General features: G+C 44.9%; 1 protein-coding gene across 5 annotated transcripts in view; it reads right to left on the bottom strand.

Annotated features, from left to right (window-relative positions):
* PLA2G7 (phospholipase A2 group VII) overlaps positions 1-20,109 on the bottom strand; it is a 274,794-nt gene that overhangs the window by 42,318 nt on the left and 212,367 nt on the right. For all 5 annotated transcript variants that reach the window (XM_069236079.1, XM_069236082.1, XM_069236081.1 and 2 more), the window contains one exon: positions 15,383-15,553. In XM_069236079.1, the coding sequence (XP_069092180.1) occupies positions 15,383-15,553 (171 nt within the window). The remainder of the gene's footprint in view (positions 1-15,382; positions 15,554-20,109) is intronic.

Genomic DNA, 20,109 nt, shown 5'->3' with positions numbered 1-20,109 from the left:
AGCTGGCTGCTCCTCTCTGGTGCCCTGCACCCACGCTCCTCTTCCCGTTCATTTTCTCCCGCTCTCCTGCCTCCCTAGCACCCCTCCCAGGACCTATTTAATGGAGGCTGCAGCGCACCCGCACCACCGGTGCACTGAAGGCATGACAAAGGCAAGCCTGTTTTTGCCAGTCCCCGCCTGGACTGCACCTAGTGCCAGGAACCCTGGATCTCCAGACCCCCTCAGATACTCTGCTGCAGATCTTCGTGCCCTTAACCCCAGATGCAGCAACAACTGCTGCCTGGCACTTCTCTGCAACACACCAGGACCTTTCAGCTGCCGCCACTGTTGCCTCACTGCCATGCCAGCTCCGAACACCTCCGTAGTACCCCTCCCTTCACCATAAGCACAGACCAACACCGAAGCGAAGAAGCTCAGCTGTATCTTTCTCAACACCAGATCCCTCTGCAATCGGGCCACCATCTCCTTTCTTGCCCTGATGTAAAATTCATCACGAAACCTGGATCACCCCAGCTTTCACTCCGGAGATCGCCACTGTAAAACCCACAGGCTACAAGATGAAACACTGGGACCCCTCCAACAAACACAAAGGCACCTTTCACCATCATACACAAGGAGATGACCACCTGCCCCATAACGGACGATCAGACCATGCCAATCATGGAACACATGAACTTTCAGCTCCACACCGACAATAAGACCACCATCAAAGGCACCTTGGCTTACAGACCGCGAGGTCCTTGTACCAGAATCAGCAACGCCATTGCAGATTTCATCACTCCTCTCGCCTTAGAATCCGAACACTACATCTTCCTGGGAAACCTCAACTTCCACATGGACCTCACCAACACTAACCCCACCAACCTTTTGGAAAGCCTGGACAACATCGGCCTCAAGCAGCTAGTCACCGACCCTTCGCATATAGCAAAACACACGCTGGACTGTATTTTCTCACCTAGCATCAAAACAAGGTACAGCCACACTTCGGACCTCACCTGGACCACTCCTTCATACACTTCACCATCACTGGACATACTGGCTCCATCCTGAACTGCCACAGCTAAACCTCCCACAGCTGGAGCAAAGTCATGCAACAATGGACTGATGCCCTCGTTACCACTCAGTTCAACTACCCCCCAACCTGGACCAAGCAGCACAGAACTTCAACGACTGGATCACCAATGCTGCTGACCTAGTCACTCCCACCAAACTAGCGAAATCGCACAGACCAGCCAAACAAGCCAACTAGTGAAGCTTGGAACTCAGCAGGACAAAACGCAAATGCAAACTGTTAGAAATTGGGTCTCTAGTTGGCAGAGTTATGCATCCGGTCTAAGTAGGACCCACAATCCTAGTTCAGGGTAAGGCACAACACACACTAAATTATCTTGTGCTCACCCTCTGGTAGCTTGGCACAGAGAAGGCAGGCTTAACTTAGAAGGCAATGTGTAAAGTAGTTTTGCAATAACTCATACAGTAACACAGTGAAAACACCACAAAAAGTACTCCACCCCGTTTAGGAAAATAGCTAATATTTATCTGAATCAAATAAGACTAAAACGACAAAAATCCAATATGCACAGGTCAAGATATTACTTGTTAAAGGTTTAAATGAGTCTCAATCCTTAAAAATCAGTAGTTGCATCCTTGTAACACACAGTACCTGGGATGTGTCAAAAATAACTACGCGCGGGGGCAGCAGAGGAGGAGATGAGGTGAAAAATAAGGCGCTGCGTTGGATTTTTTGGCACGGCACAGACAATGCACCTTTTCTTTCCATGCTGCAAGGTGATGCGTGGATTTCCAGGAGGGCGGTTCCTCACTGCGATGCAGGGATATTTTGATGCCCAGGGACGATACGTTGAAAATCCTTGATGCTCTGGTAAGAAGGAGCAGGTGCTGCAATTATCCAGTAGGCGATGCAGTGGTTTTTCAACAGCGAGGCAGGCGTCGATTTCTGCAGGCGTTGCATCTATTTCCTGATTCACAGGGATTTTCTTCTCTTTGGTGAAGTGTTTTTGGCCCTGAGACTTCAGAACAGGAGGCAAGCTCAATCCAAGCCCTTGTGGGGAAGGCAGAGTCCTTCCAGCAGAGGCAGGGGCAAGCAGGTAGCAGGGCAACAAGCAGGACAGCAGTCCTTCCAGCAAAGCGGTCCAGATGAGTCCTTTGGGCAGCCAGGCAGTCCCTCTGACAGAGTCCAGTTGGTGATTCAGAAGTGTCTGATTTTGGAGGGTCACAGACCCAGTATATATACCCAAAAATGTATTTGAAGTGGGGGAAACTTCAAAGAGTGGTTTTGACGTGCACAAGGTCCGCTTTGAACCCAGCCCTGTCTGCCAGGATCCCTGTAGGGGGTTATAAGTCCTTTGTGTGGGGTCACTGGCCTTTGAAGTGTAAGTGAGAGCCCCTCCACCCTATCTGCACAGGGAGACCCATTCAGTTTGCAGATGAATGCAGATGAAGATGAGTTTGCAGATGAATGCAGATGTGGCTCAGTGTCCTGTGTTTGGGTGTCTGGGTAGAATGCACAAGGGGAGCTGTCAACCAGCACAGCCCAGACATGGATTGGAGACATGCTGTAACGCACAGAAGGCAGTACGTGCAGAGAAATGCTAACTTTCTAAAAGTGACATTTCTAAAATAGTAATATTAAATACAACTTCACCAGTAAGCAGGATTTTCTATTACCATTCTGGCCATTCTAAACAGACAGGACTACTTCTTTCAGATCATAATCTACCATTTAAAAGTATTTAAAGGCAGGTCTGATGCTGGCCTATGAGAGGAGCAGACCTCACAGTAGAGAAAAGCGAATATGCGAGTTTTTCACTACCAGGACATGTAAAACACATAAGCACATGTCCTGCTTTTTACTTACATAGAACCCTGCCCTATGGGATACCTAGAGCCTATCTTAGGGGTGACTTATATGTAGAAAAAGGGGAGTTTAAAGCTTGGCAAAGAGTTTTAAAGGCCTAGTCGAAGTGGCAGTGAATCTGTACACAAAGGTCTTGTAATGGCAGGCCTGAGACATGGGCTACTTATGTGAGTGGTACACTCAGTGCTGCAGACCAACTAGTAGCATTTAATTTGCAGGCCCGAGGCACCTTGAGTGCCCATTACTAGGGACTTGCAGGTAAATTAAATATACCTATTGGGTAGGAGCCAATGTTACCATGTTTAGGGGAAACAGCAAATGCATTTTAGCACAGGTCAGCAGTGGTACAGTGCCCAGAGTCCTAAAACCAGTAAAAACAGGGTCAGAAAAATGGGAGGAAGACAGGAAAAAGTTGGGGGATGACCACCCTAAAGCTGTCAGGTCTAACTCAAACAGCTTGAGAACAGATGGCGCACCAGCAGCAGAAAAATTGATACGACCACATTTAAATTAGCCCTCAACAAATACCAAAAAGAGATCAGAACAGCAAAGAGGGAGGACCTGACAGTCTGAATCAATACCATTGCCAACCGAACCAAGGAACTCTTCACCTTTGTCAGACAGTTCACCTGCCTCGAAACTACCAAAAACACAATCCCCACATCAAAGAAGCTCTGTGATGCACTTGCCGAACATTTACACAACAAAACAGCAACCATATACAAGAACTTCGCCCCCAAACCCTCTAGCACATCCAACTTCTAATCAACCACTTAATACCTGGAAGTAACTCAGCGAAGAAGGCACAACTGCCCTTATGAGCGCCATCCACTCATGAGCTCCCACTGACCTCTGCCCCACCACCTCTTCAACCTCAGTAAAGACAAGATCAGCCACCATCTTTCCACCATCATTAACGCTTCGCTAACCACAGAGTCCTGTCCAGACGTCTGGGAAGATGTCTGGTTAGACCCCTCCTCAAGAGGCCCTCGGCAGACCCCCAACAAACTATACAACTACCGACCCTTCTCCTTGCTCCCCTTCCCTGACAAAGATCTGGAGAAGACTGTCAACCTCCAACTCACCGAACACCTGGAGAGACGCAACATACTAGACTCCTAACAATCTGGTTTCAGAACCAACTTCAGCACCAAGACGGCGCGGACCGCTGCCTCAGACGATATCGGTACCCTTCTTGACAGAGGAGAATCCACCAGCTTCAACCTCCTTGACTTATCCGCTGCCTTCGACATGGCTTCCCACCACACTCTCAGCCACCGCCTGCAGAAGATAGGAATAACCAGCGACACGCTCAGATGGATGGCATCCTTCATCACAGGACGAAACCTGGGAAGCTGCTTTTGACTTCTTGCCAAACATTTTTCATTTTGAAATCTTACAGAGTGAAAAATGTTTGGCAAGAAGTCAAAAGCAGCTTCCCAGGTTTCACATGAGATTCCCAGGTGGGATAAAGAACCTTATAATGTCCTTGCGAACGAATGGTCTTCTGGTGCTGGTTTGTGCAAGAGCTGGGACGGATGTGTTTACAGAAAGCACCTTTGGAACTGGGATGTGATTATCTATTTTAGGCAGAAGAGGCTTGTATGAAGTTGGCTCTGTATATACTATCTCAACGTGAGAGATAGTGTGCACAGAGTCCAAGGGTTCCCCTTAGAGGTTGATAGCGGCAAAATTAGATAATTCTAATGCGGTAGTTTGGTCGAGCAGTAGGCTTATCAGAGGGTAGTGTTGAGCATTTGTTTTACACACACACAGGCAATAAATGAGGAACACACACTCAAAGACTTAACTCCAGGCCAATAGTTTTTATATCGAAAATATATTTTCTTAATTTATTTTAGAACCACAAGATTCAAGATTTGAAGTAAATACATCAAATGCAAGGTACTCCACACAGGTAAGTAAGGAAATTTGAATTAGAGCAGTAACATACACAGTATAGAATAAAATGGCAATAAGATATTTTAAAAGTGGACACAGTGCAGAAATCAACAGTTACTGGGGGAGGTATGTAAGGTTAAGTTTCAGAGGTAAGTAAAGCGCTTAAGTTCAGTTTCCTGGGAATAGGCAGCCCACCATTGGGGGTTCAATGCAACCCCAAAGTCACCACACCAGCAACACAGGGCCAGTCAGGTGCAGAGGTCAAAGGAGGGCCCAAAACACATAGGCGCCTATGGAGAACAGGGGTGCTCCGGTTCCAGTCTGCCAACAGTTAAGTACCTGTGTCTTCGGAGGGCATACTAGGAGGGTTTTGTAGAGCACTGGGGGGGGGGGGGGACACAAACAGGCACACAAAACACTCTCAGCGGCATCGGGGCGGCCGGGTGCAGTGTGCAAAGTTGGCGTCGGGTTTTCTGTAGAAATCAATGGAGGGACCCAGGGGTCACTCCAGCGATGCAGGCAGGGCACAGGGGGCTTTTCAGGCCAGCCACCGACTGGGCTAGGCAGAGGGTCGTCTGATGGTCACTCCTGCACTGGAGGTTGGTTCCTTTCAGTCCTGGGGGCTGCGGGTGGAGTGTTTGGTCCAGGCGTCGGATTCTTTGTTTCAGACAGTCACGGTCAGGGGGAGTCTCTGGATCCTCTCTGCAGGCGTCTCTGTGGGGGCTCAGGGGGGTCGTCTCAGGTTACTCTTGAGGTCGCAGTCACCTGGGAGACCTCTCTGCAGTGTTGGTTCTCTGGAGCTCGATCCGGGGGCGTCGGGTGCAGAGGGTGAAGTCTCACACTTCCGGCGGGAAGAGTGAGTTCTTTAAAAGTTGCTTCAAAGTTTCAAAAATGTTGCTGTAGGTGAACAGTGCCGCTGTTCTCTGGAGTTTCTTGGTCCTTCGGTTCAGGGCAGTCCTCTGAGGCTTCAGAGGTCGCTGGTCCCGGTCTGATGTGTTGCTGTGCAGGTTCTTTGAGTCTGGGGACAGGCCGGTAGGGCTGGGGCCAAGTCAGTTGTCGTCTCCGTCGTCTCTGCAGGGCTTTCCGGTCAGCAGTCCTTCTTTGTGTAGGTTGCAGGAATAGGATTTCCTGGGTTCTGGGTCGCCCCTAAGTACTGAATTTAGGGGTGTGTTTAGGTCAGGAGGGCAGTAGCCAATGGCTTCTGTCCTGGAGGGTGGCTAGACCCTTTTTGTGGCTCCTCCCTGAGGGGGGGGGGGGTACATCCCTAATCTTATTGGGGGAATCCTCCAAACTCAAGATGGAGGATTTCTAAAGGCAGAGGTCACCTCAGTTCAGGGCACCTTAGGGGCAGTCCTGACTGGTGGGTGACTCCTCCTTGTTTTTCTCATTATCTCCTCCAGCCTTGCCACCAAAAGTGGGGGCAGTGGCCGGAAGGGCGGGCATCTCCACTAGCTGGGGTGCTGTAACAGAGCATGAGCCTCAGAGGGCTCACCGCCATGTGTTACAGTTCCTGCAGGGGGAGGTGAGAAGCATCTCCACCCAGTACAGGCTTTGTTCCTGGCCACAGTGTGACAAAGGCACTCTCCCCATGTGGCCAGAAACTCGTCTGATTGTGGCAGGCTGGCAGAAACTGGTAAGCCTAGCACTAGGAGTTGGACTGGTATTCAGGGGGCATCTCTAAGATGCCCTCTGGGGGCATTTTACAATACAATCCACACTGGCATCAGTGTGCATTTATTGTGCTGAGAAGTTTGATACCAAACTTCCCAGATTTCAGTGTAGCCATTATGGAACTGTGGAGTTCGTATTTGACAAACTCCCAGACCATATACTCTTTATGGCTACCCTGCACTTACAATGTCTAAGGTTTTGCTTAGACCCTGTCGGGGCATAGTGCTCATGCACCTATGCCCTCATCTGTGTTATAGTGCACCCTGCCTTAGGGCTGTAAGGCCTGCTAGAGGGGTGACTTCCCTATGCCATAGGCAGTGTGAGAGGGGCCTGGCACTCTGAGGGGCGTGCCATGTCGACTTAGTCATTTCCTCCCCACCAGTACACACAAGTTGTGAGGCAGTGTGCATGTGCTGAGTGAGGGGTCCCCAGGTTGGCATAAGACATGCTGCGGCCCTTCGAGACCTTCCCTGGCAACAGGGCCCTTGGTACCATGGGTACCATTTACAAAGGACTTATCTGGGTGCCAGGGCTGTGCCAATTGTGGGAACAAAGGTACAGTTTAGGGAAAGAACACTGGTGCTGGGGCCTGATTAGCTAGGTCTCAGCACACTTTCAATAATAACTGGCATCAACAAAATGCAAAACGTCAGGGGGTAACCATGCCAAGGAGGCATTTCCTTACAAGGCTGGATTCTGTTATCTGCTTATAGAAAAATGATAAGCCTTGGTTTAAGTTAACAGATGCTAAGCAAAGAATCAAAGAAGAAAGTATGAAAACGGCTATTCTCTTGGATAAAGCTCACATTGACAATTTCAGTACGAAATAAAATTATTCGCCTTGCTCCACCCGCTTAAAAGTAGGTAATAATGACTCTCATAATTAATCAGACAGAGCAGGCATTGAAAGACGTGCTGGAGGCAGTACGCAAGTTAGGAGAGCAGGGGGCCTTCAATAAACCTGAGAGAGCCTTGAGGTCCGAGGGTCGCACAGATAATAACAGAGTATCTAGGAGAGACATGTTCATGGCATTACTGAAGGATGGTGGCAACAAGGAGCAGATTGATGGGATAGATACTAAAAGCTTGTGGGAAATGTACCACAAGAGGGGACTGGACATAAAGGAAGGCAGCAGGAAAGTTAAACAAGGAAGATAATAAACAAGTGAATTAGGGCCAGCCACAGATGCATGAGGATGCAAAAGGAAGGGAGAAAAATGTTTTTTCACAAGGGAGAGAGGAGGAAGATTTGGACAGCGAGTGGTTAACTGCTGAGAACAGGGGAGGAGCGAAATCTGCTCGCAGATATGAAAACATATATCCACATCTGAATTGGGCAAAAGTTGACAGCTTTAAATCAGATTAGGAAACAGGCCAGGGATGGGCTTGTACAGATAACAGACCCCATGTTGATTTAGAAATACACTTGAAATCCAAAAATGTTCAAAGGGTCTGGGCATTAGTAGACTCCGGAGCGGAAGCCTCTTTAATTTATGGAAATTAGTACTACACCATCACAGGGTTGGGTGGTAAACAAGCCCCTGCCGTGCAAACTACTGTTCAAATGAAAATAGGAAGAACTCCAAAAAGAGAATATACTGTTTTGATTGTGCCCCTCCTGAAATATAATCTGGGAATTGACATTTTAAAGGTGATGACTTTATATTTGGATGGTGGTGGTTATCAATTTGGATCACAGAGATATATTTCAGTGGCAGCAATAAGGGCGGGTCATCTGAAGATACCCCCCAGTGCAGGTCCCCCCCAGCAACCAAGGTGATTTATTTAAAAAAGTATCTTATTCCAGGAGAGCATGAAGAAATAAGCAAGACTATACTGGAGTTGATTGAGGCTGGTATGGTAGCTCCAGTCACCACTGAATGGAATAATCCTCTTTGGCCCTTGCAAACCTGATGTGCACTATAGAATGACAGTTGATTACTGCGAGTTGAATAAATATACACCCCCTTTGACGGCTGCGGTCCCCAACACCATTACTTTGAAAGAATACAGAAACATAAAGGGACCTGGTATACAACCACTGATATTGCTAATGCTTTCTTTTCTATACCATTGGCCCCTGAGAATCAGAAGCAATTTGCTTTTTCACATGGTAGCAGACAATTCAAGATGTTATCTTTGCCTGTAGGGTAAGTACATAGCCCCACCATCCGTCACCAGCTGCTGGCAGAACACCTGGATAAAGTATCTGTCATTCCAGGGGTGCAATTGACCCATTACATTGATTTGATGATTCAGGAAGAGACACAAGAACAGGTGCAGACTCAGTTTGACCGGTTTGTGGAACACTTGTAGAGCAAAGGGTGGATTATTTATCCAGATAAGACACAGCGTCCCTCTCAAAATGTGAAGTTTCTAGGAATTCCGTGGAATCAGGGACATAGAGAGGTGTTGCTGCAGGCAAAACAAAAGATCTTAGAATTTGCCCCTCCCTGCACCAAGCGGGCGACAGTGATTCAGTGGATTGTTTGGTTTTTGGAGACCACATATTCCTCACTTGAGTCAGATTTTGGCCTCTTTGTACAAAGTGACAAGAAAGAAGCATGAGTTTGAATGGGGAGAGCAGCAGCAGTGTGCGTTTGACTTGGCAAAGGAGGCGATTCAACAGGCTTTAGATTTATGGCCAGTACAGGAAGGAGACATTGAGTTGCATGTAATCGTTCAGGGGCAATATGCAAATTGAAGCATGTAGTAAAAACAGAGAAGAACGAGGGTGCCCATGGGTTTCTCAACTAAAAAGCTACCTGATGCTGGAAAGCAATATAATCCCTTGGAGGAGCAGTTACTTGCTTGTTATTGGGCTCTAGTGGATACTGAGCAAATTACCCTAGGTCATAATGTGATTTCAAGACCAGAGGTTCCAATAATGCAGAAGGTGATGAGTTCACCTAAAACTCACCACATAGGACTGTGTATCATGTAGATGTCCACTGTCCCACTGATTCACTAGAACGATGTTTCAGTTCCCTTGCACACGACAAAGCCAAACTTTCAGAGGCAGAAGTGGTGACACGGGATTCTGACTTGGTGGGGATGACTAAGTGAGCGTACCAAAAATTTTGACATCTGGGAGAGAAAGCCAGTTACAGGTGGGTAGAGATTAGAGGGATGCACATTGCCCTATAGTTGATAAAAACTGTGATCATGCAGTGTCCTATTTGTCAACACACACAACAGAGATCTGTCCCGCAAACAGTCAAAGGTCAGTTGGGGAGAGGGAAGTTGCCAGGGCAGATATGGCAAATTGATTACATTGGGCCACTACTGACTAGTTGCAGGTGTCAATACGCATGCGTAGTAGTGAACACTTATTCTGGGTACCTGATTTCCGTCCCTTGTAAACGTGCCACCCAGTACAACACTATCAAGACTCTGGACTTGTTAATGTTACATTACGGAGTCCCACTCCAAGTCCAAAGTGACAACGGGTCACATTTCAAAGGAAAATTGGTACAAGACTATTGTTTACAATACAATATTGAGTGGATTGATCACATTCCATAATCTCCACAAGCGCCAGGACTGATTGAGAGAATGAACGGCTTTCTGAAAGCCCAATTACGAAAACTATCAGATGGAACTCTGAAAAACTGAAGAGAGCATTTAAATAAAGCCCTCCAAATTTTGAATAACAGACCACTGACTAATGCCGAGACTCCGCTATTGCAAATGTTAACCCCAGCATTACACATACAACCCTATGTGGTAACTAACACCATCATGTATTGGGAAATAAAACCAGGAGTCTTAGCTCCTTACAGAGCAACACCAGAATCTGATCTACATGCCTTAAAGGCTTCTACAATGAAACCAAGAGACATGGCAGTCCGTGAAACAGGTGTTGGAATACAGATTCCCCCAGAGCATTTTGGATTGATTGCTCCCAGACCTGGGTTGGCACTCAAAGGTATTCACATCTTTTGGGGGACTGATCGATGCAGACTACCAAGGAGAAATCAAAACCATTCTCCGGAATAGTGGAGACACGGACTTGATAATACAATCTGGAGACTGAATTGCGCAGATTGTGATTATCCCAGTGTATGGGTGGAATAGTGAAAAAGGGACTGCCCTAGCCCTTCTTACAGTGCGTGGGGAAGGAGGGTTTGGCTCAACTGACAAAAACCCTGGTACTAAGGTGTGCATAGAATCCCCAAATCATCCTCCAGAACCATCAGAAATCATAGCTAAGGGCAATTACAATATTCTGTTGATCATGAAATCCAGGAAGGAGAGGTGAGAGCATTTACCAGCTGATCAATGTCATTTGCGAGAATGATCATACTTGTCTCTTTTACAGATCATGCTACAAGGTGTCTGTGTGATAGCTGTGCTACGTGGTCGCCCTTTGAGTGTGTGTGATCGGGAGGGACCGAAAGCCCCCAGCTCCGAAATGATTTATCGACCACACCAATTGACACCTTTACTGCACCTGACTGAAAATGTTTGGACTCATCTGGCACTGGTTATACTCGACAGGTTGGATTTCTGCATGGCCCCCATGCAAAGTACGCTGGATGTCATTTCCACCTGTCTGGTGGCCATTCCTACTTGTGCAAAAGTTTTACTTCAAATTTTTAATGACACTAACAAAGATGGAGACGCTGAAGAAAGCAATGCTTTATCCCATTTGAATCCCTACGAGTACGGTAGATTTTGCCAAGAAGTAATGGATGAAAAGTGGGACAACTTGACCCAAGTGATTACTTACAATATTACCACATGTGATGTATGTTATAATAGGACATGCAATTCTCACAAAATCAGAAAATGTGCTCAACTGCGACTAGAGGCAACAACGGGGTCTCCTCAAGAGAACCTGTGGGTACAACAAACTCTAGGCCAATACCAAATCGATAAACATTGCAAAATTATGAACAATGAATTGTCTTCAACATTGTGACTGCTACTAGTCACATCAAGCATGTCAAACAACCTGTGGAATGGTTATTCTCTTGTTGAAATACCACTTTTACATACATTCCTGCTAATATAACTGATGGACTGTGTACCTTTACACGATAAGGGCTCATGATGTTTCCACTTCATTCTGTACATACTTGCTTTCCATGGGAAACAGTTCAATTAAGCAAGGATTGTGCTTCTGAACTTCAGTTATTATCTAAATCAGAATATATGAGTTTAAATCTTTCTATTTTCCAGGATTAGCTGTTTATAATACTCTGGTTATTAACAAGTGAGCATGTTTAATGGTTAAGAATATCAATCATACTTCTATTGCTTTAGCTGAATTATTGCTAGACATACAAGGTACTAGAAAAGCTGTGTTGCAGAACAGAGCCCCTATTGATTATTTACTGTTAAAGCACAATCATGGTTGCTCAGAATTTTATAGCCTCTGCTGTTTTAATCTAACAGACCTCTCTAAATCCATTCGGTCACATATTGACTATTTACATGAATTGGTGAAAGGAGTAAAATAAGATGTGGACAAAGGGTGGTGGGACTGGTTATTTAGTTGGCTGGCCGATTTTGGGCAATTATGCAATATTTTAGGCGGGATACTTGTCTTGATTTCATTATAATGTTGTGTGCATTGCATATCTAACTTTCTTACAATGTTTAAACCAAAAAGGGTTTAATTTTAGACCAGTATGTTATGAGAGTCCCTGGTCAAAGGGTGGAGTGTAATGCTATCTGTATTTAACCACCGGCTCCATCTTGACCACTCACTACATTTTGTGCTTAGCTTAGCTTCAAACGCTGTCACATTGGTAGCACAGGTATTTTTCCACGCATAGCTTAACATGTTTTAGCTTTTCACTATCAGGGAAGGGAACATAACATGGCGGATAAGGATGTACCAGGCTGAGAATGTTTATGGTAGAGCAGAGTACAGCTCGGTCTTGGAAATACACCATGAGATCTGACCAGTCTCTATCGTGTTTTTCAACACTGACCTGATATGGCCAGCGCTTGAATTGCACAACATACTCAAAGGGATGAGGGTTTCTAGAACCTTCCTCTTAAGTTGGTTTTTTAGTATATATGGTGGGGAAGCTTGACACTGAGGGAGAAGCAACTCATCTCTGGGGATAGACGCATTGCCCAATGGGCTGTTCTCTTTTGTCTCAGTTGTCACGGGTTCTACAACTTGATGTTGGCAGACAAAGGATGATGTTGGATTCACGCCCCAGGGTGATGCATTTTTAATTCTTATATCTAGCTTTGCTGTGTGCATGCATAAATACGGAGTCACTGCATATACATTATATTCATTGTTGATGTATGTTATTTTCTTTGATTATGATTATTATTCCGCTGCTGTGATTATTTTAAGAGTTGCACGTGTGCTGCAGCATTCACATTAAGTGCTCTTGGTATTATCTTCGTGTAACCTGGAAAGTGCCTTGATAAATTAATTCTTCAAACTAAGAGTGCTGCATTCCTTGCTTTCTTTAGCTTTGTTCCCTCTTAGTCTGAAGCAAAGCAGAACAAATGATTCCTGGTGGCCGACGGAACTTGACCAAACCCCCATTCAAGACCACACCCGCAACCTCAGCATCATCTGAGACAGCAAACCCTCCATGAGACGTCAGGTCAATTCTATCACCTCAGCCTGCTTCCACACGCTTTACATGCTCTGAAAGTTTTTCAGGTGGCTCCCCCTCAACACAACAAAGACAGAAACTCACGCTCTCATTACCAGTCGGCTTGACTACCACAGCACACTTTGTGCAGGCACCTCCACAGAACTCATGGAAAGGTTCCACACAATAAAGAACGCTGCCATCAGCCTGGTTCTCAACCTGCCCAAGAAAGACCACATCTCCCAGCACCTGAAAAACCTCCACTGGGTCCTGGTCCAGAAGCAATGCCACTTCCACTGGGTCCTGGTCCAGAAGCAATGCCACTTCAAGCTCCTTGCCCACGTCTACAAAGACGTACATAACCAAGGACCCGCCTACCTTAATCAGCACCCGCACTTCCACCACCCCAGCAGGAACCTCCGCTTCACACACCAGGCCCTTGCACAGATCCCTCCACTCGTTGCTGCCGTTCAGAGGATGCTCCTTCTCCTTTCTCGCTGCCAAGACCTGGAACGCCCTCCCTATATCACCCCATTGCTGACGGAATTCAAGAAAGGGCTCAAAGCCTGGCTTTTGGAATGAGACCTATCTCAGCACCTGGATACCCTCGCAGGTGACAAGGTGCGCTTTACAATACAGGATTGCTTGATTGAAACTGATAATGTTTGGGTTCCCACCATAAACCTTAAGTAGGACCTGTGTGGGGGAAGAGTCAGAAGATGGTAACAGACATCCTGAAGACCCAGAACCTGATAGTATTGGGACCCCACAGGTACCTGACGTAGTGCTTGTTGGTAGGCAGAATCAGTAGATAAAGTTGGTGTCCTAGAGGTACAGGGAAGCCAAACAATCTCAGGACATGGCTTCAGAACAGCATCTAGAACTTGTCCTGCTGAATGAACAGTATTTAGAAAGCAGTGATCTAGTATAGGCCTCAGACTCCCATCCTTCTTAGGGATGTAATAAATAAAAGGGAGTAATATCCCATGTCCAGTCTTCCAAAGGCACTAATTCCATGGCCCTTTTTGCCAACAAGACAGACTTTGCCTCCAAAAGTGACGCATGACGTGGTAAGTATACTCTTAAGGTAGGGACCATACATTTATTGTGGCATCTGAACAAGTGAGATGGCTGCTGCTGTTGACTACACAACCCTAAAGTATTCTTGTTACTTAAATACTGTTAAGGAAACTGCCATACAGAGGAAGCTGTGCCTAAACCACAAACTATAGTCTTGCTCTTCTTGAAAGGTTTCAATAATTAGGCCTTCTCTCCATAAAAGGACATGTCTACAAATGTACTGTGGCTTCACCTGGAAAACCAGTGGAACACATCCAAGCATATCGACGGAGCATGAGAGCCATACGCACAGACTAAGCACCGATTTCAGGAGTCGAAAAACTCAAGCTCTATTACATTACATCCAGTCTATCAGTCTCCACCACCAAGTAGACATGTGCCTTGTAGCTACCAGTAGACGCTTAAGGAGCTTAAAAATTAACCACTGGCATAACATAATATTCAATATTTTAAGCCATGTATGTGCATAATGGGCTGATGGGAATTTTGGTCTCCAAGCTTGTCGTGCTGCAACCGCATTCCTGATAGTTTAATATCCACCAAGTATCTCAATGACAGCACTAAGTGACAAAGTGCCTTGGCTCATAAAGTTTGGGGTGTCATCAAAGTGCTAATGCACAATAGACTTTACATGTGAGTTTCCACATAATTGGTGTGAAGGCGATCCATTCCAGTGAGCAGAGCTACGCTAGAACACTAAGGTTGCAAAATGCGGAATATTGAGTTCCAGAAGGTCAGTACTGTAAAAGATTGATAAACCCATCAGATTGGATGAATCTTTGATGTGTACAGCGTAGTAAAGAATCACTATGCCCTTAAAAATTACATTTGTAAATGATATGCTTCACTCTTTTGCTATGTTTATTAAGTAAGAATGTGAATAAGTATTCATTTCTATACGTACAATATACTAAATAACGCCTCAAAGTCATGTTTGTGAATGATGGATTCAGTCTTTAAATCTAGATTAATCTCAGAGAGTTAATAGCATTGCTCTGCCATTAACAGCCATGCTCTTTTCCATATTTCCAAATGCACTATTATGACAATTCTCAATATTTGCAAATACTCCACAAAAAGTGTCATTTGTGGTCGAAAGTGTTCTGTAAATCTTGGTTCTGTGAATCTGTATTTGTGATTTTCAACTGCAAATTTACCTTCTTGTGTGTGCAAAGGTTTGTGTGGTTTTGCGCAACGAGCTTCACAATCATATTTGTATAGCTAAAGTCAAAGTTTTATAACATATATGAGATACACTATAGCAAAACACATTTTTTACTTGATAGTGATCATTCTTCTGTCCACTGTAGCGGAGTCCAGCTTCTTTATTTGTAGAACATTCTGAGTCCACTGGAATCGTTCAGAATTGATGAACAGGAGTGGCTGGTGGACTGCAGAATACACCTCCTCGCCCAGTGGAAACATCCAGACATCTAGGGCTATCCCACACCTGGAGAACAGGATTGTTGCAATGTTAGACTAAGTCATCATCACACTATTTTGTACATATAATTCTCCCCTTCACCGCTCAAAAAAAGAACATCAGTTCTAGATTACAGGAAAAGATGAATATACAGGTTTCTCTTCTAGTAATTAGACAGAAAAGTGACGCAGGCTTAGCCCGCAAAACAGTACACAAAGATTCTGCATAAAGCAAATGCCTAAGAAAAAAGACTGTGAAGAAAAATGTGCAAACTGTCTTTTCATTTTAGTTCTTTAGTCATGTAAATGAATGCTTAAATTATGTTAAGGGCTGTCACGCCATGTGCATGCATCGAATACTTTGGGTGTTGAGCAAATAATTTTTAACTCGCTCTCTGCTGGCAGTTCCTTCAGGTCTGAACCTAAGTGACCTATTGAACCAAAGACCATTGATGAAATCTGCTTAAAGCCACCATGATTCTTGATCGATTTAGGATACATACAAGCCTGAAATCCCAGTTTAAAAACCGATACAGTTGAGTTGTGCGGTCTAGTCGCCTGTAATAAGAAAATTACCAGGTATTCAACTGCAATAGCTTATAACATTTCAGTTGTGAAAAAATAGTGTTTCATGCCAGAGCTAGCAGGGAGGCAGATCATGGCGAATCAATACAGCTTCATTTTAAACACTTTTCAGTATTATGTTTTTTTTTTTTTTTTTTAAATGAACAGTGATCAGCCCAAAGAAAAGAATTATGGTAACGTGTTTTTTATATGCTACCGTAAATTACAAAAAAGATAGCATGAGTCTCTATCTTACCACTCATTCTAAACTACAGCCTTTTATGGAAATCTGATTTACAATAAACAGTTTCTGAAATGTTTTTGCATGACATTACTAACTGGTTTAACATTTTTATTCTATTTTTATTCTTCATGGCCGCAACCATGCTATCTCTTTCTTATTGTGAGCAAGACAGTAAGGATTTAAGCAGTTTGTGGCATGGCTGATGTTGTGATTATGTATTAAGGGGAATAAAACACCCTTTCTTGTACATTAAAAGGATATTGCAAGTCAACTCTGGGTTCCATTGCCTTATAAAGGAACAAGGTCTTGCATCTTTATAAGGTCATGGAACTCTTCCATGGTTTGCCATAGCTATATTCTTGTAATGTAAGCCAGAAGTACTTTATCTCATATATTACATGTCCTATGTGCTCACTAACTCGGGGTCTCTTGGTGCAGTAACAAAGAATGCCTTTATTATGCACCATACTGTTAACAACAGACTAATAAACACATTAAATCACTATCACTTGAAAGGCATGTGTATTTCATATTTCAATAACACCAATTAATTTTTGTATACTACTTTTTTAAGCAAGGACAGGCAGAGTCAGCATAATTGCTGTGCAGACAAAGCTAAGCTAAAATTTAACTGACACAAAATGGGCGCTCATCTTCCCCATCCTCCACTGCTCCAGGCATTATGTCTCCTATTCTGCCCAACCACAGAGCTCGAGTAAACTACCCAAACTCCAAGTTCACCCCAGATGGGTGGGAGGGTTTGCAACAGTGAAGATTAAATCTAAGTAATTAAATTATCAGTAACTAAATGAGGTAATAACTTCTCGTTAACATCTTTAAAGGACCCTGTTACGCTGACAGCAACAGAGGGAAAGACGTCCTAGTGCCAGAGAAGAAGAGTAGGATGGGATCAGAACTCTAGAAACAGAAGGGAAACAAAAGACACTAGCGCCTGCATGAATGGCCACTAACTGAACTCAAAGTAGAAAGACAGAGCAACTCAGATGCCTCCTAAAGGAACCTCAAGATCTGAAAGAACCAAAATACCAAGCACAGAACTTCCACCGAGCACATCAACGACACAAGGAAGCTCATAGATGATGACAGTCACAAAATTGGTGGGTGGTAGGTTGTGGGAAAGATTAAACTGCCTGACCTAAACTAGGGACGAGCTAGGTGATATCAGTCCCAGCTTCCAAGTTTCAAACTGAAAGTCAAATGCCTTTAGGAGTCTCTTGAGAAAGAAAAGGAAACCGAGGTGACATCGAGACAAAGGTAGACCACGCTCTCTAGCAAACAACAGGTGTTGCAAAAAAGGAACAACTCAGTTGCCAAAATGAAACTACCAAGATTTAGCCCACCAAATCTGTGCTAGGATATTGAGAATAAGGGAAAGAGACGAAAGGCGAAAGAAGACTGATGCTCGTAGGAAGCAACTCCCTCAAGTGCCCATTATCTGGATGAGGGTGCTGGACAGAGTATAAATCACTGGATCTTGAGGCAAACATTTGGGAAGGTTCGTTGAAAACCATAAATAAGGCAGCACATACCTACAGGTTGAGTCATGGCTTTTTTGGTCCCAGCCTCATGCTAACCTAATGGGTGTGTGAAGACCTACACCAATCATTCCCCTGTGACTGATGCTGAACCTAGTGCGGCGCACCAAGTGACCTCTTAGTAGTGACAGGAATATTGACTGCATTACTGGTTCACGCATGTAGCACTGTGGTGGCACTATACCATGTTCTCTAGCGATCCTAATGTGACCAGAACTTTTTATCTGTGTCACATGAGTGAAAGTCTACTGGCCCACTCACAACAATTTTTGCTGCTAATAGTTCACCAGGAATCCTTACACAAACATCCCCAGAGCCTGGATGAATCAGAGTAGGAGAAACACTTGATACACTGCATGAATGTCTTGAGTGAGCCAGAGTGACACAAGCCTATGGGTTCCATTTTGAAGGCCCAGGCTGTTTAAGTGCACAAGATGGAGGTGAGGTTGGTTACCCCAACAAACGGAAGTGTATTGCTGACCTGCCTGAGGCTGGAAGAGGGGACCCAGACACTGTAAGCGGAGAGAGGAGACAGGTTTCCCCTAAGAAATTCGATGAGGTCCTTTATGATATAGTGAACTGCTGGTTAGTCTTCCTGTGGCTGCCATTTAGTGTATGATTAGGGTGGTACTGCAGGGTCTGTTGATAGTCAGATGCAGACTGCTCACACCTTTTTGTGTCTGCTGTGAGTGTTTCAGTCTGGAGATGGCCTTGCTGTGAAGAGCATCTCTTATGACAAAGGCTGAATCTGGAGGACAGCCTGAGAGGGACAAATAAATAGAGAACTGACCCAAAACGGTTCTGAAATAGTAGACCGAGAGTCCACATCCCCTATCTGCCATCCCTATGTAAGAGTGGGAGCGGCTGACCCATTTTATTTAGTTCAAAGTTTTCCCTGACCAATGAGAGGTTCTCTAGGTGGTGCAGAGAGGACTGCAGTCCAACCACTGCTGGTGTTTACCAGACAACCAGACTCCCAGAGGTGACCATCACCTGAAGTCTGATATGCAGGAAGAACGGTCATGTTCTGGAAGCCTCAGGAGTCCTGTCTGAGCAAGAGGGAAGGTGTGAGCCAAGAAGCAGCTAACTATTTGTGTGGACAGAAGCACTTTATTCTGATTCTGTGGTCCATCCACCAGAGACTCACAACCAATGTAAACTGATGTGTTCTAGACTGCGAGCCAGCCTACTCTGGTGGGCCGGACTGTAAGCAGAAGGCCTACCATGGCCCTCCTCTGTCCAAAGAAGTGAGTAAGAAACTATTTAGGTGTCCCAAGTCAGAATGAGTATATATTCTAACATATAGGGCGAGGAGCTTGGACCTGTACTAGAACTACACCACAAGGTATATAAGAGAAGGGGAGGATGGTACAGTGCATTTGGTGCCTCTTGAAGCAAAATTAATTTGCACCCATACCTTTGGTATCTGGGGCATGTCTGATTTGTGTAGTATTGTCCCTTACTGTAGATATAAGTACTGTTTCTTTCTAAAAGAGAGGCACTGTGCTGGACAATCTCATTACTGTATTGATGGGTGTGCTGTAGAAACCGGAGCCTTTTGTACCCCCACACTAACCTCCTTGAGAAGCTTATGACTGCTTGCCATTGCTACCTCTGACAGTCAAGTGCTAAAGGGATTGTCCTTGCCCTGTTTTGTACAGCCAAAGTAGGACAGACCCAGAGACAGAAGAAGTAAACAACTCCAGCCTTAACGATTCTCCCATACTGCAAAATTCCACATGAAATCCTACATGGCAGAACTTTCTGTCCCGCAAGGAAGCTGGTGGCCCACCCCTGGCGAGGAGTTCCCTCCTCAACCCACCAAAGTGATTCTGGAACCAGCTTCTCCTCCAACTGGGTGGGAAAATGTTCCCTGGGATCATAAGTATTATTTACACAAGGGAAAACCGGTAATCCTTAGGGACCTGGGGTAATGTAGAAATAGAAGAGACAATGGTCCCTAATGACAAGTACTACAACGTTACAGAACCAAATTGGTATTTTAAACAACAAACAAAACTCGGTCACAAAAACAACAGTGTAGTAGATTCTTGTGCAGAAACTTGGTACTCTTTTATAAGTGATACACACAAGTGATAAAGCATGATTAATGTGTGTATTCGAATAACAAGAAAAACACAGCAGTGTAAATGATACACAACATATGAAGGGTCCGTGTTGAAATCAATGGCGTTTTGGTCCCTTTGAGAATACCAGGAT

Source organism: Pleurodeles waltl, chromosome 5, assembly GCF_031143425.1.
Source record: "Pleurodeles waltl isolate 20211129_DDA chromosome 5, aPleWal1.hap1.20221129, whole genome shotgun sequence".
Classification (NCBI taxonomy): Eukaryota; Metazoa; Chordata; class Amphibia; order Caudata; family Salamandridae; genus Pleurodeles; species Pleurodeles waltl.
This window is presented reverse-complemented; position numbering and strand designations above follow the sequence as displayed.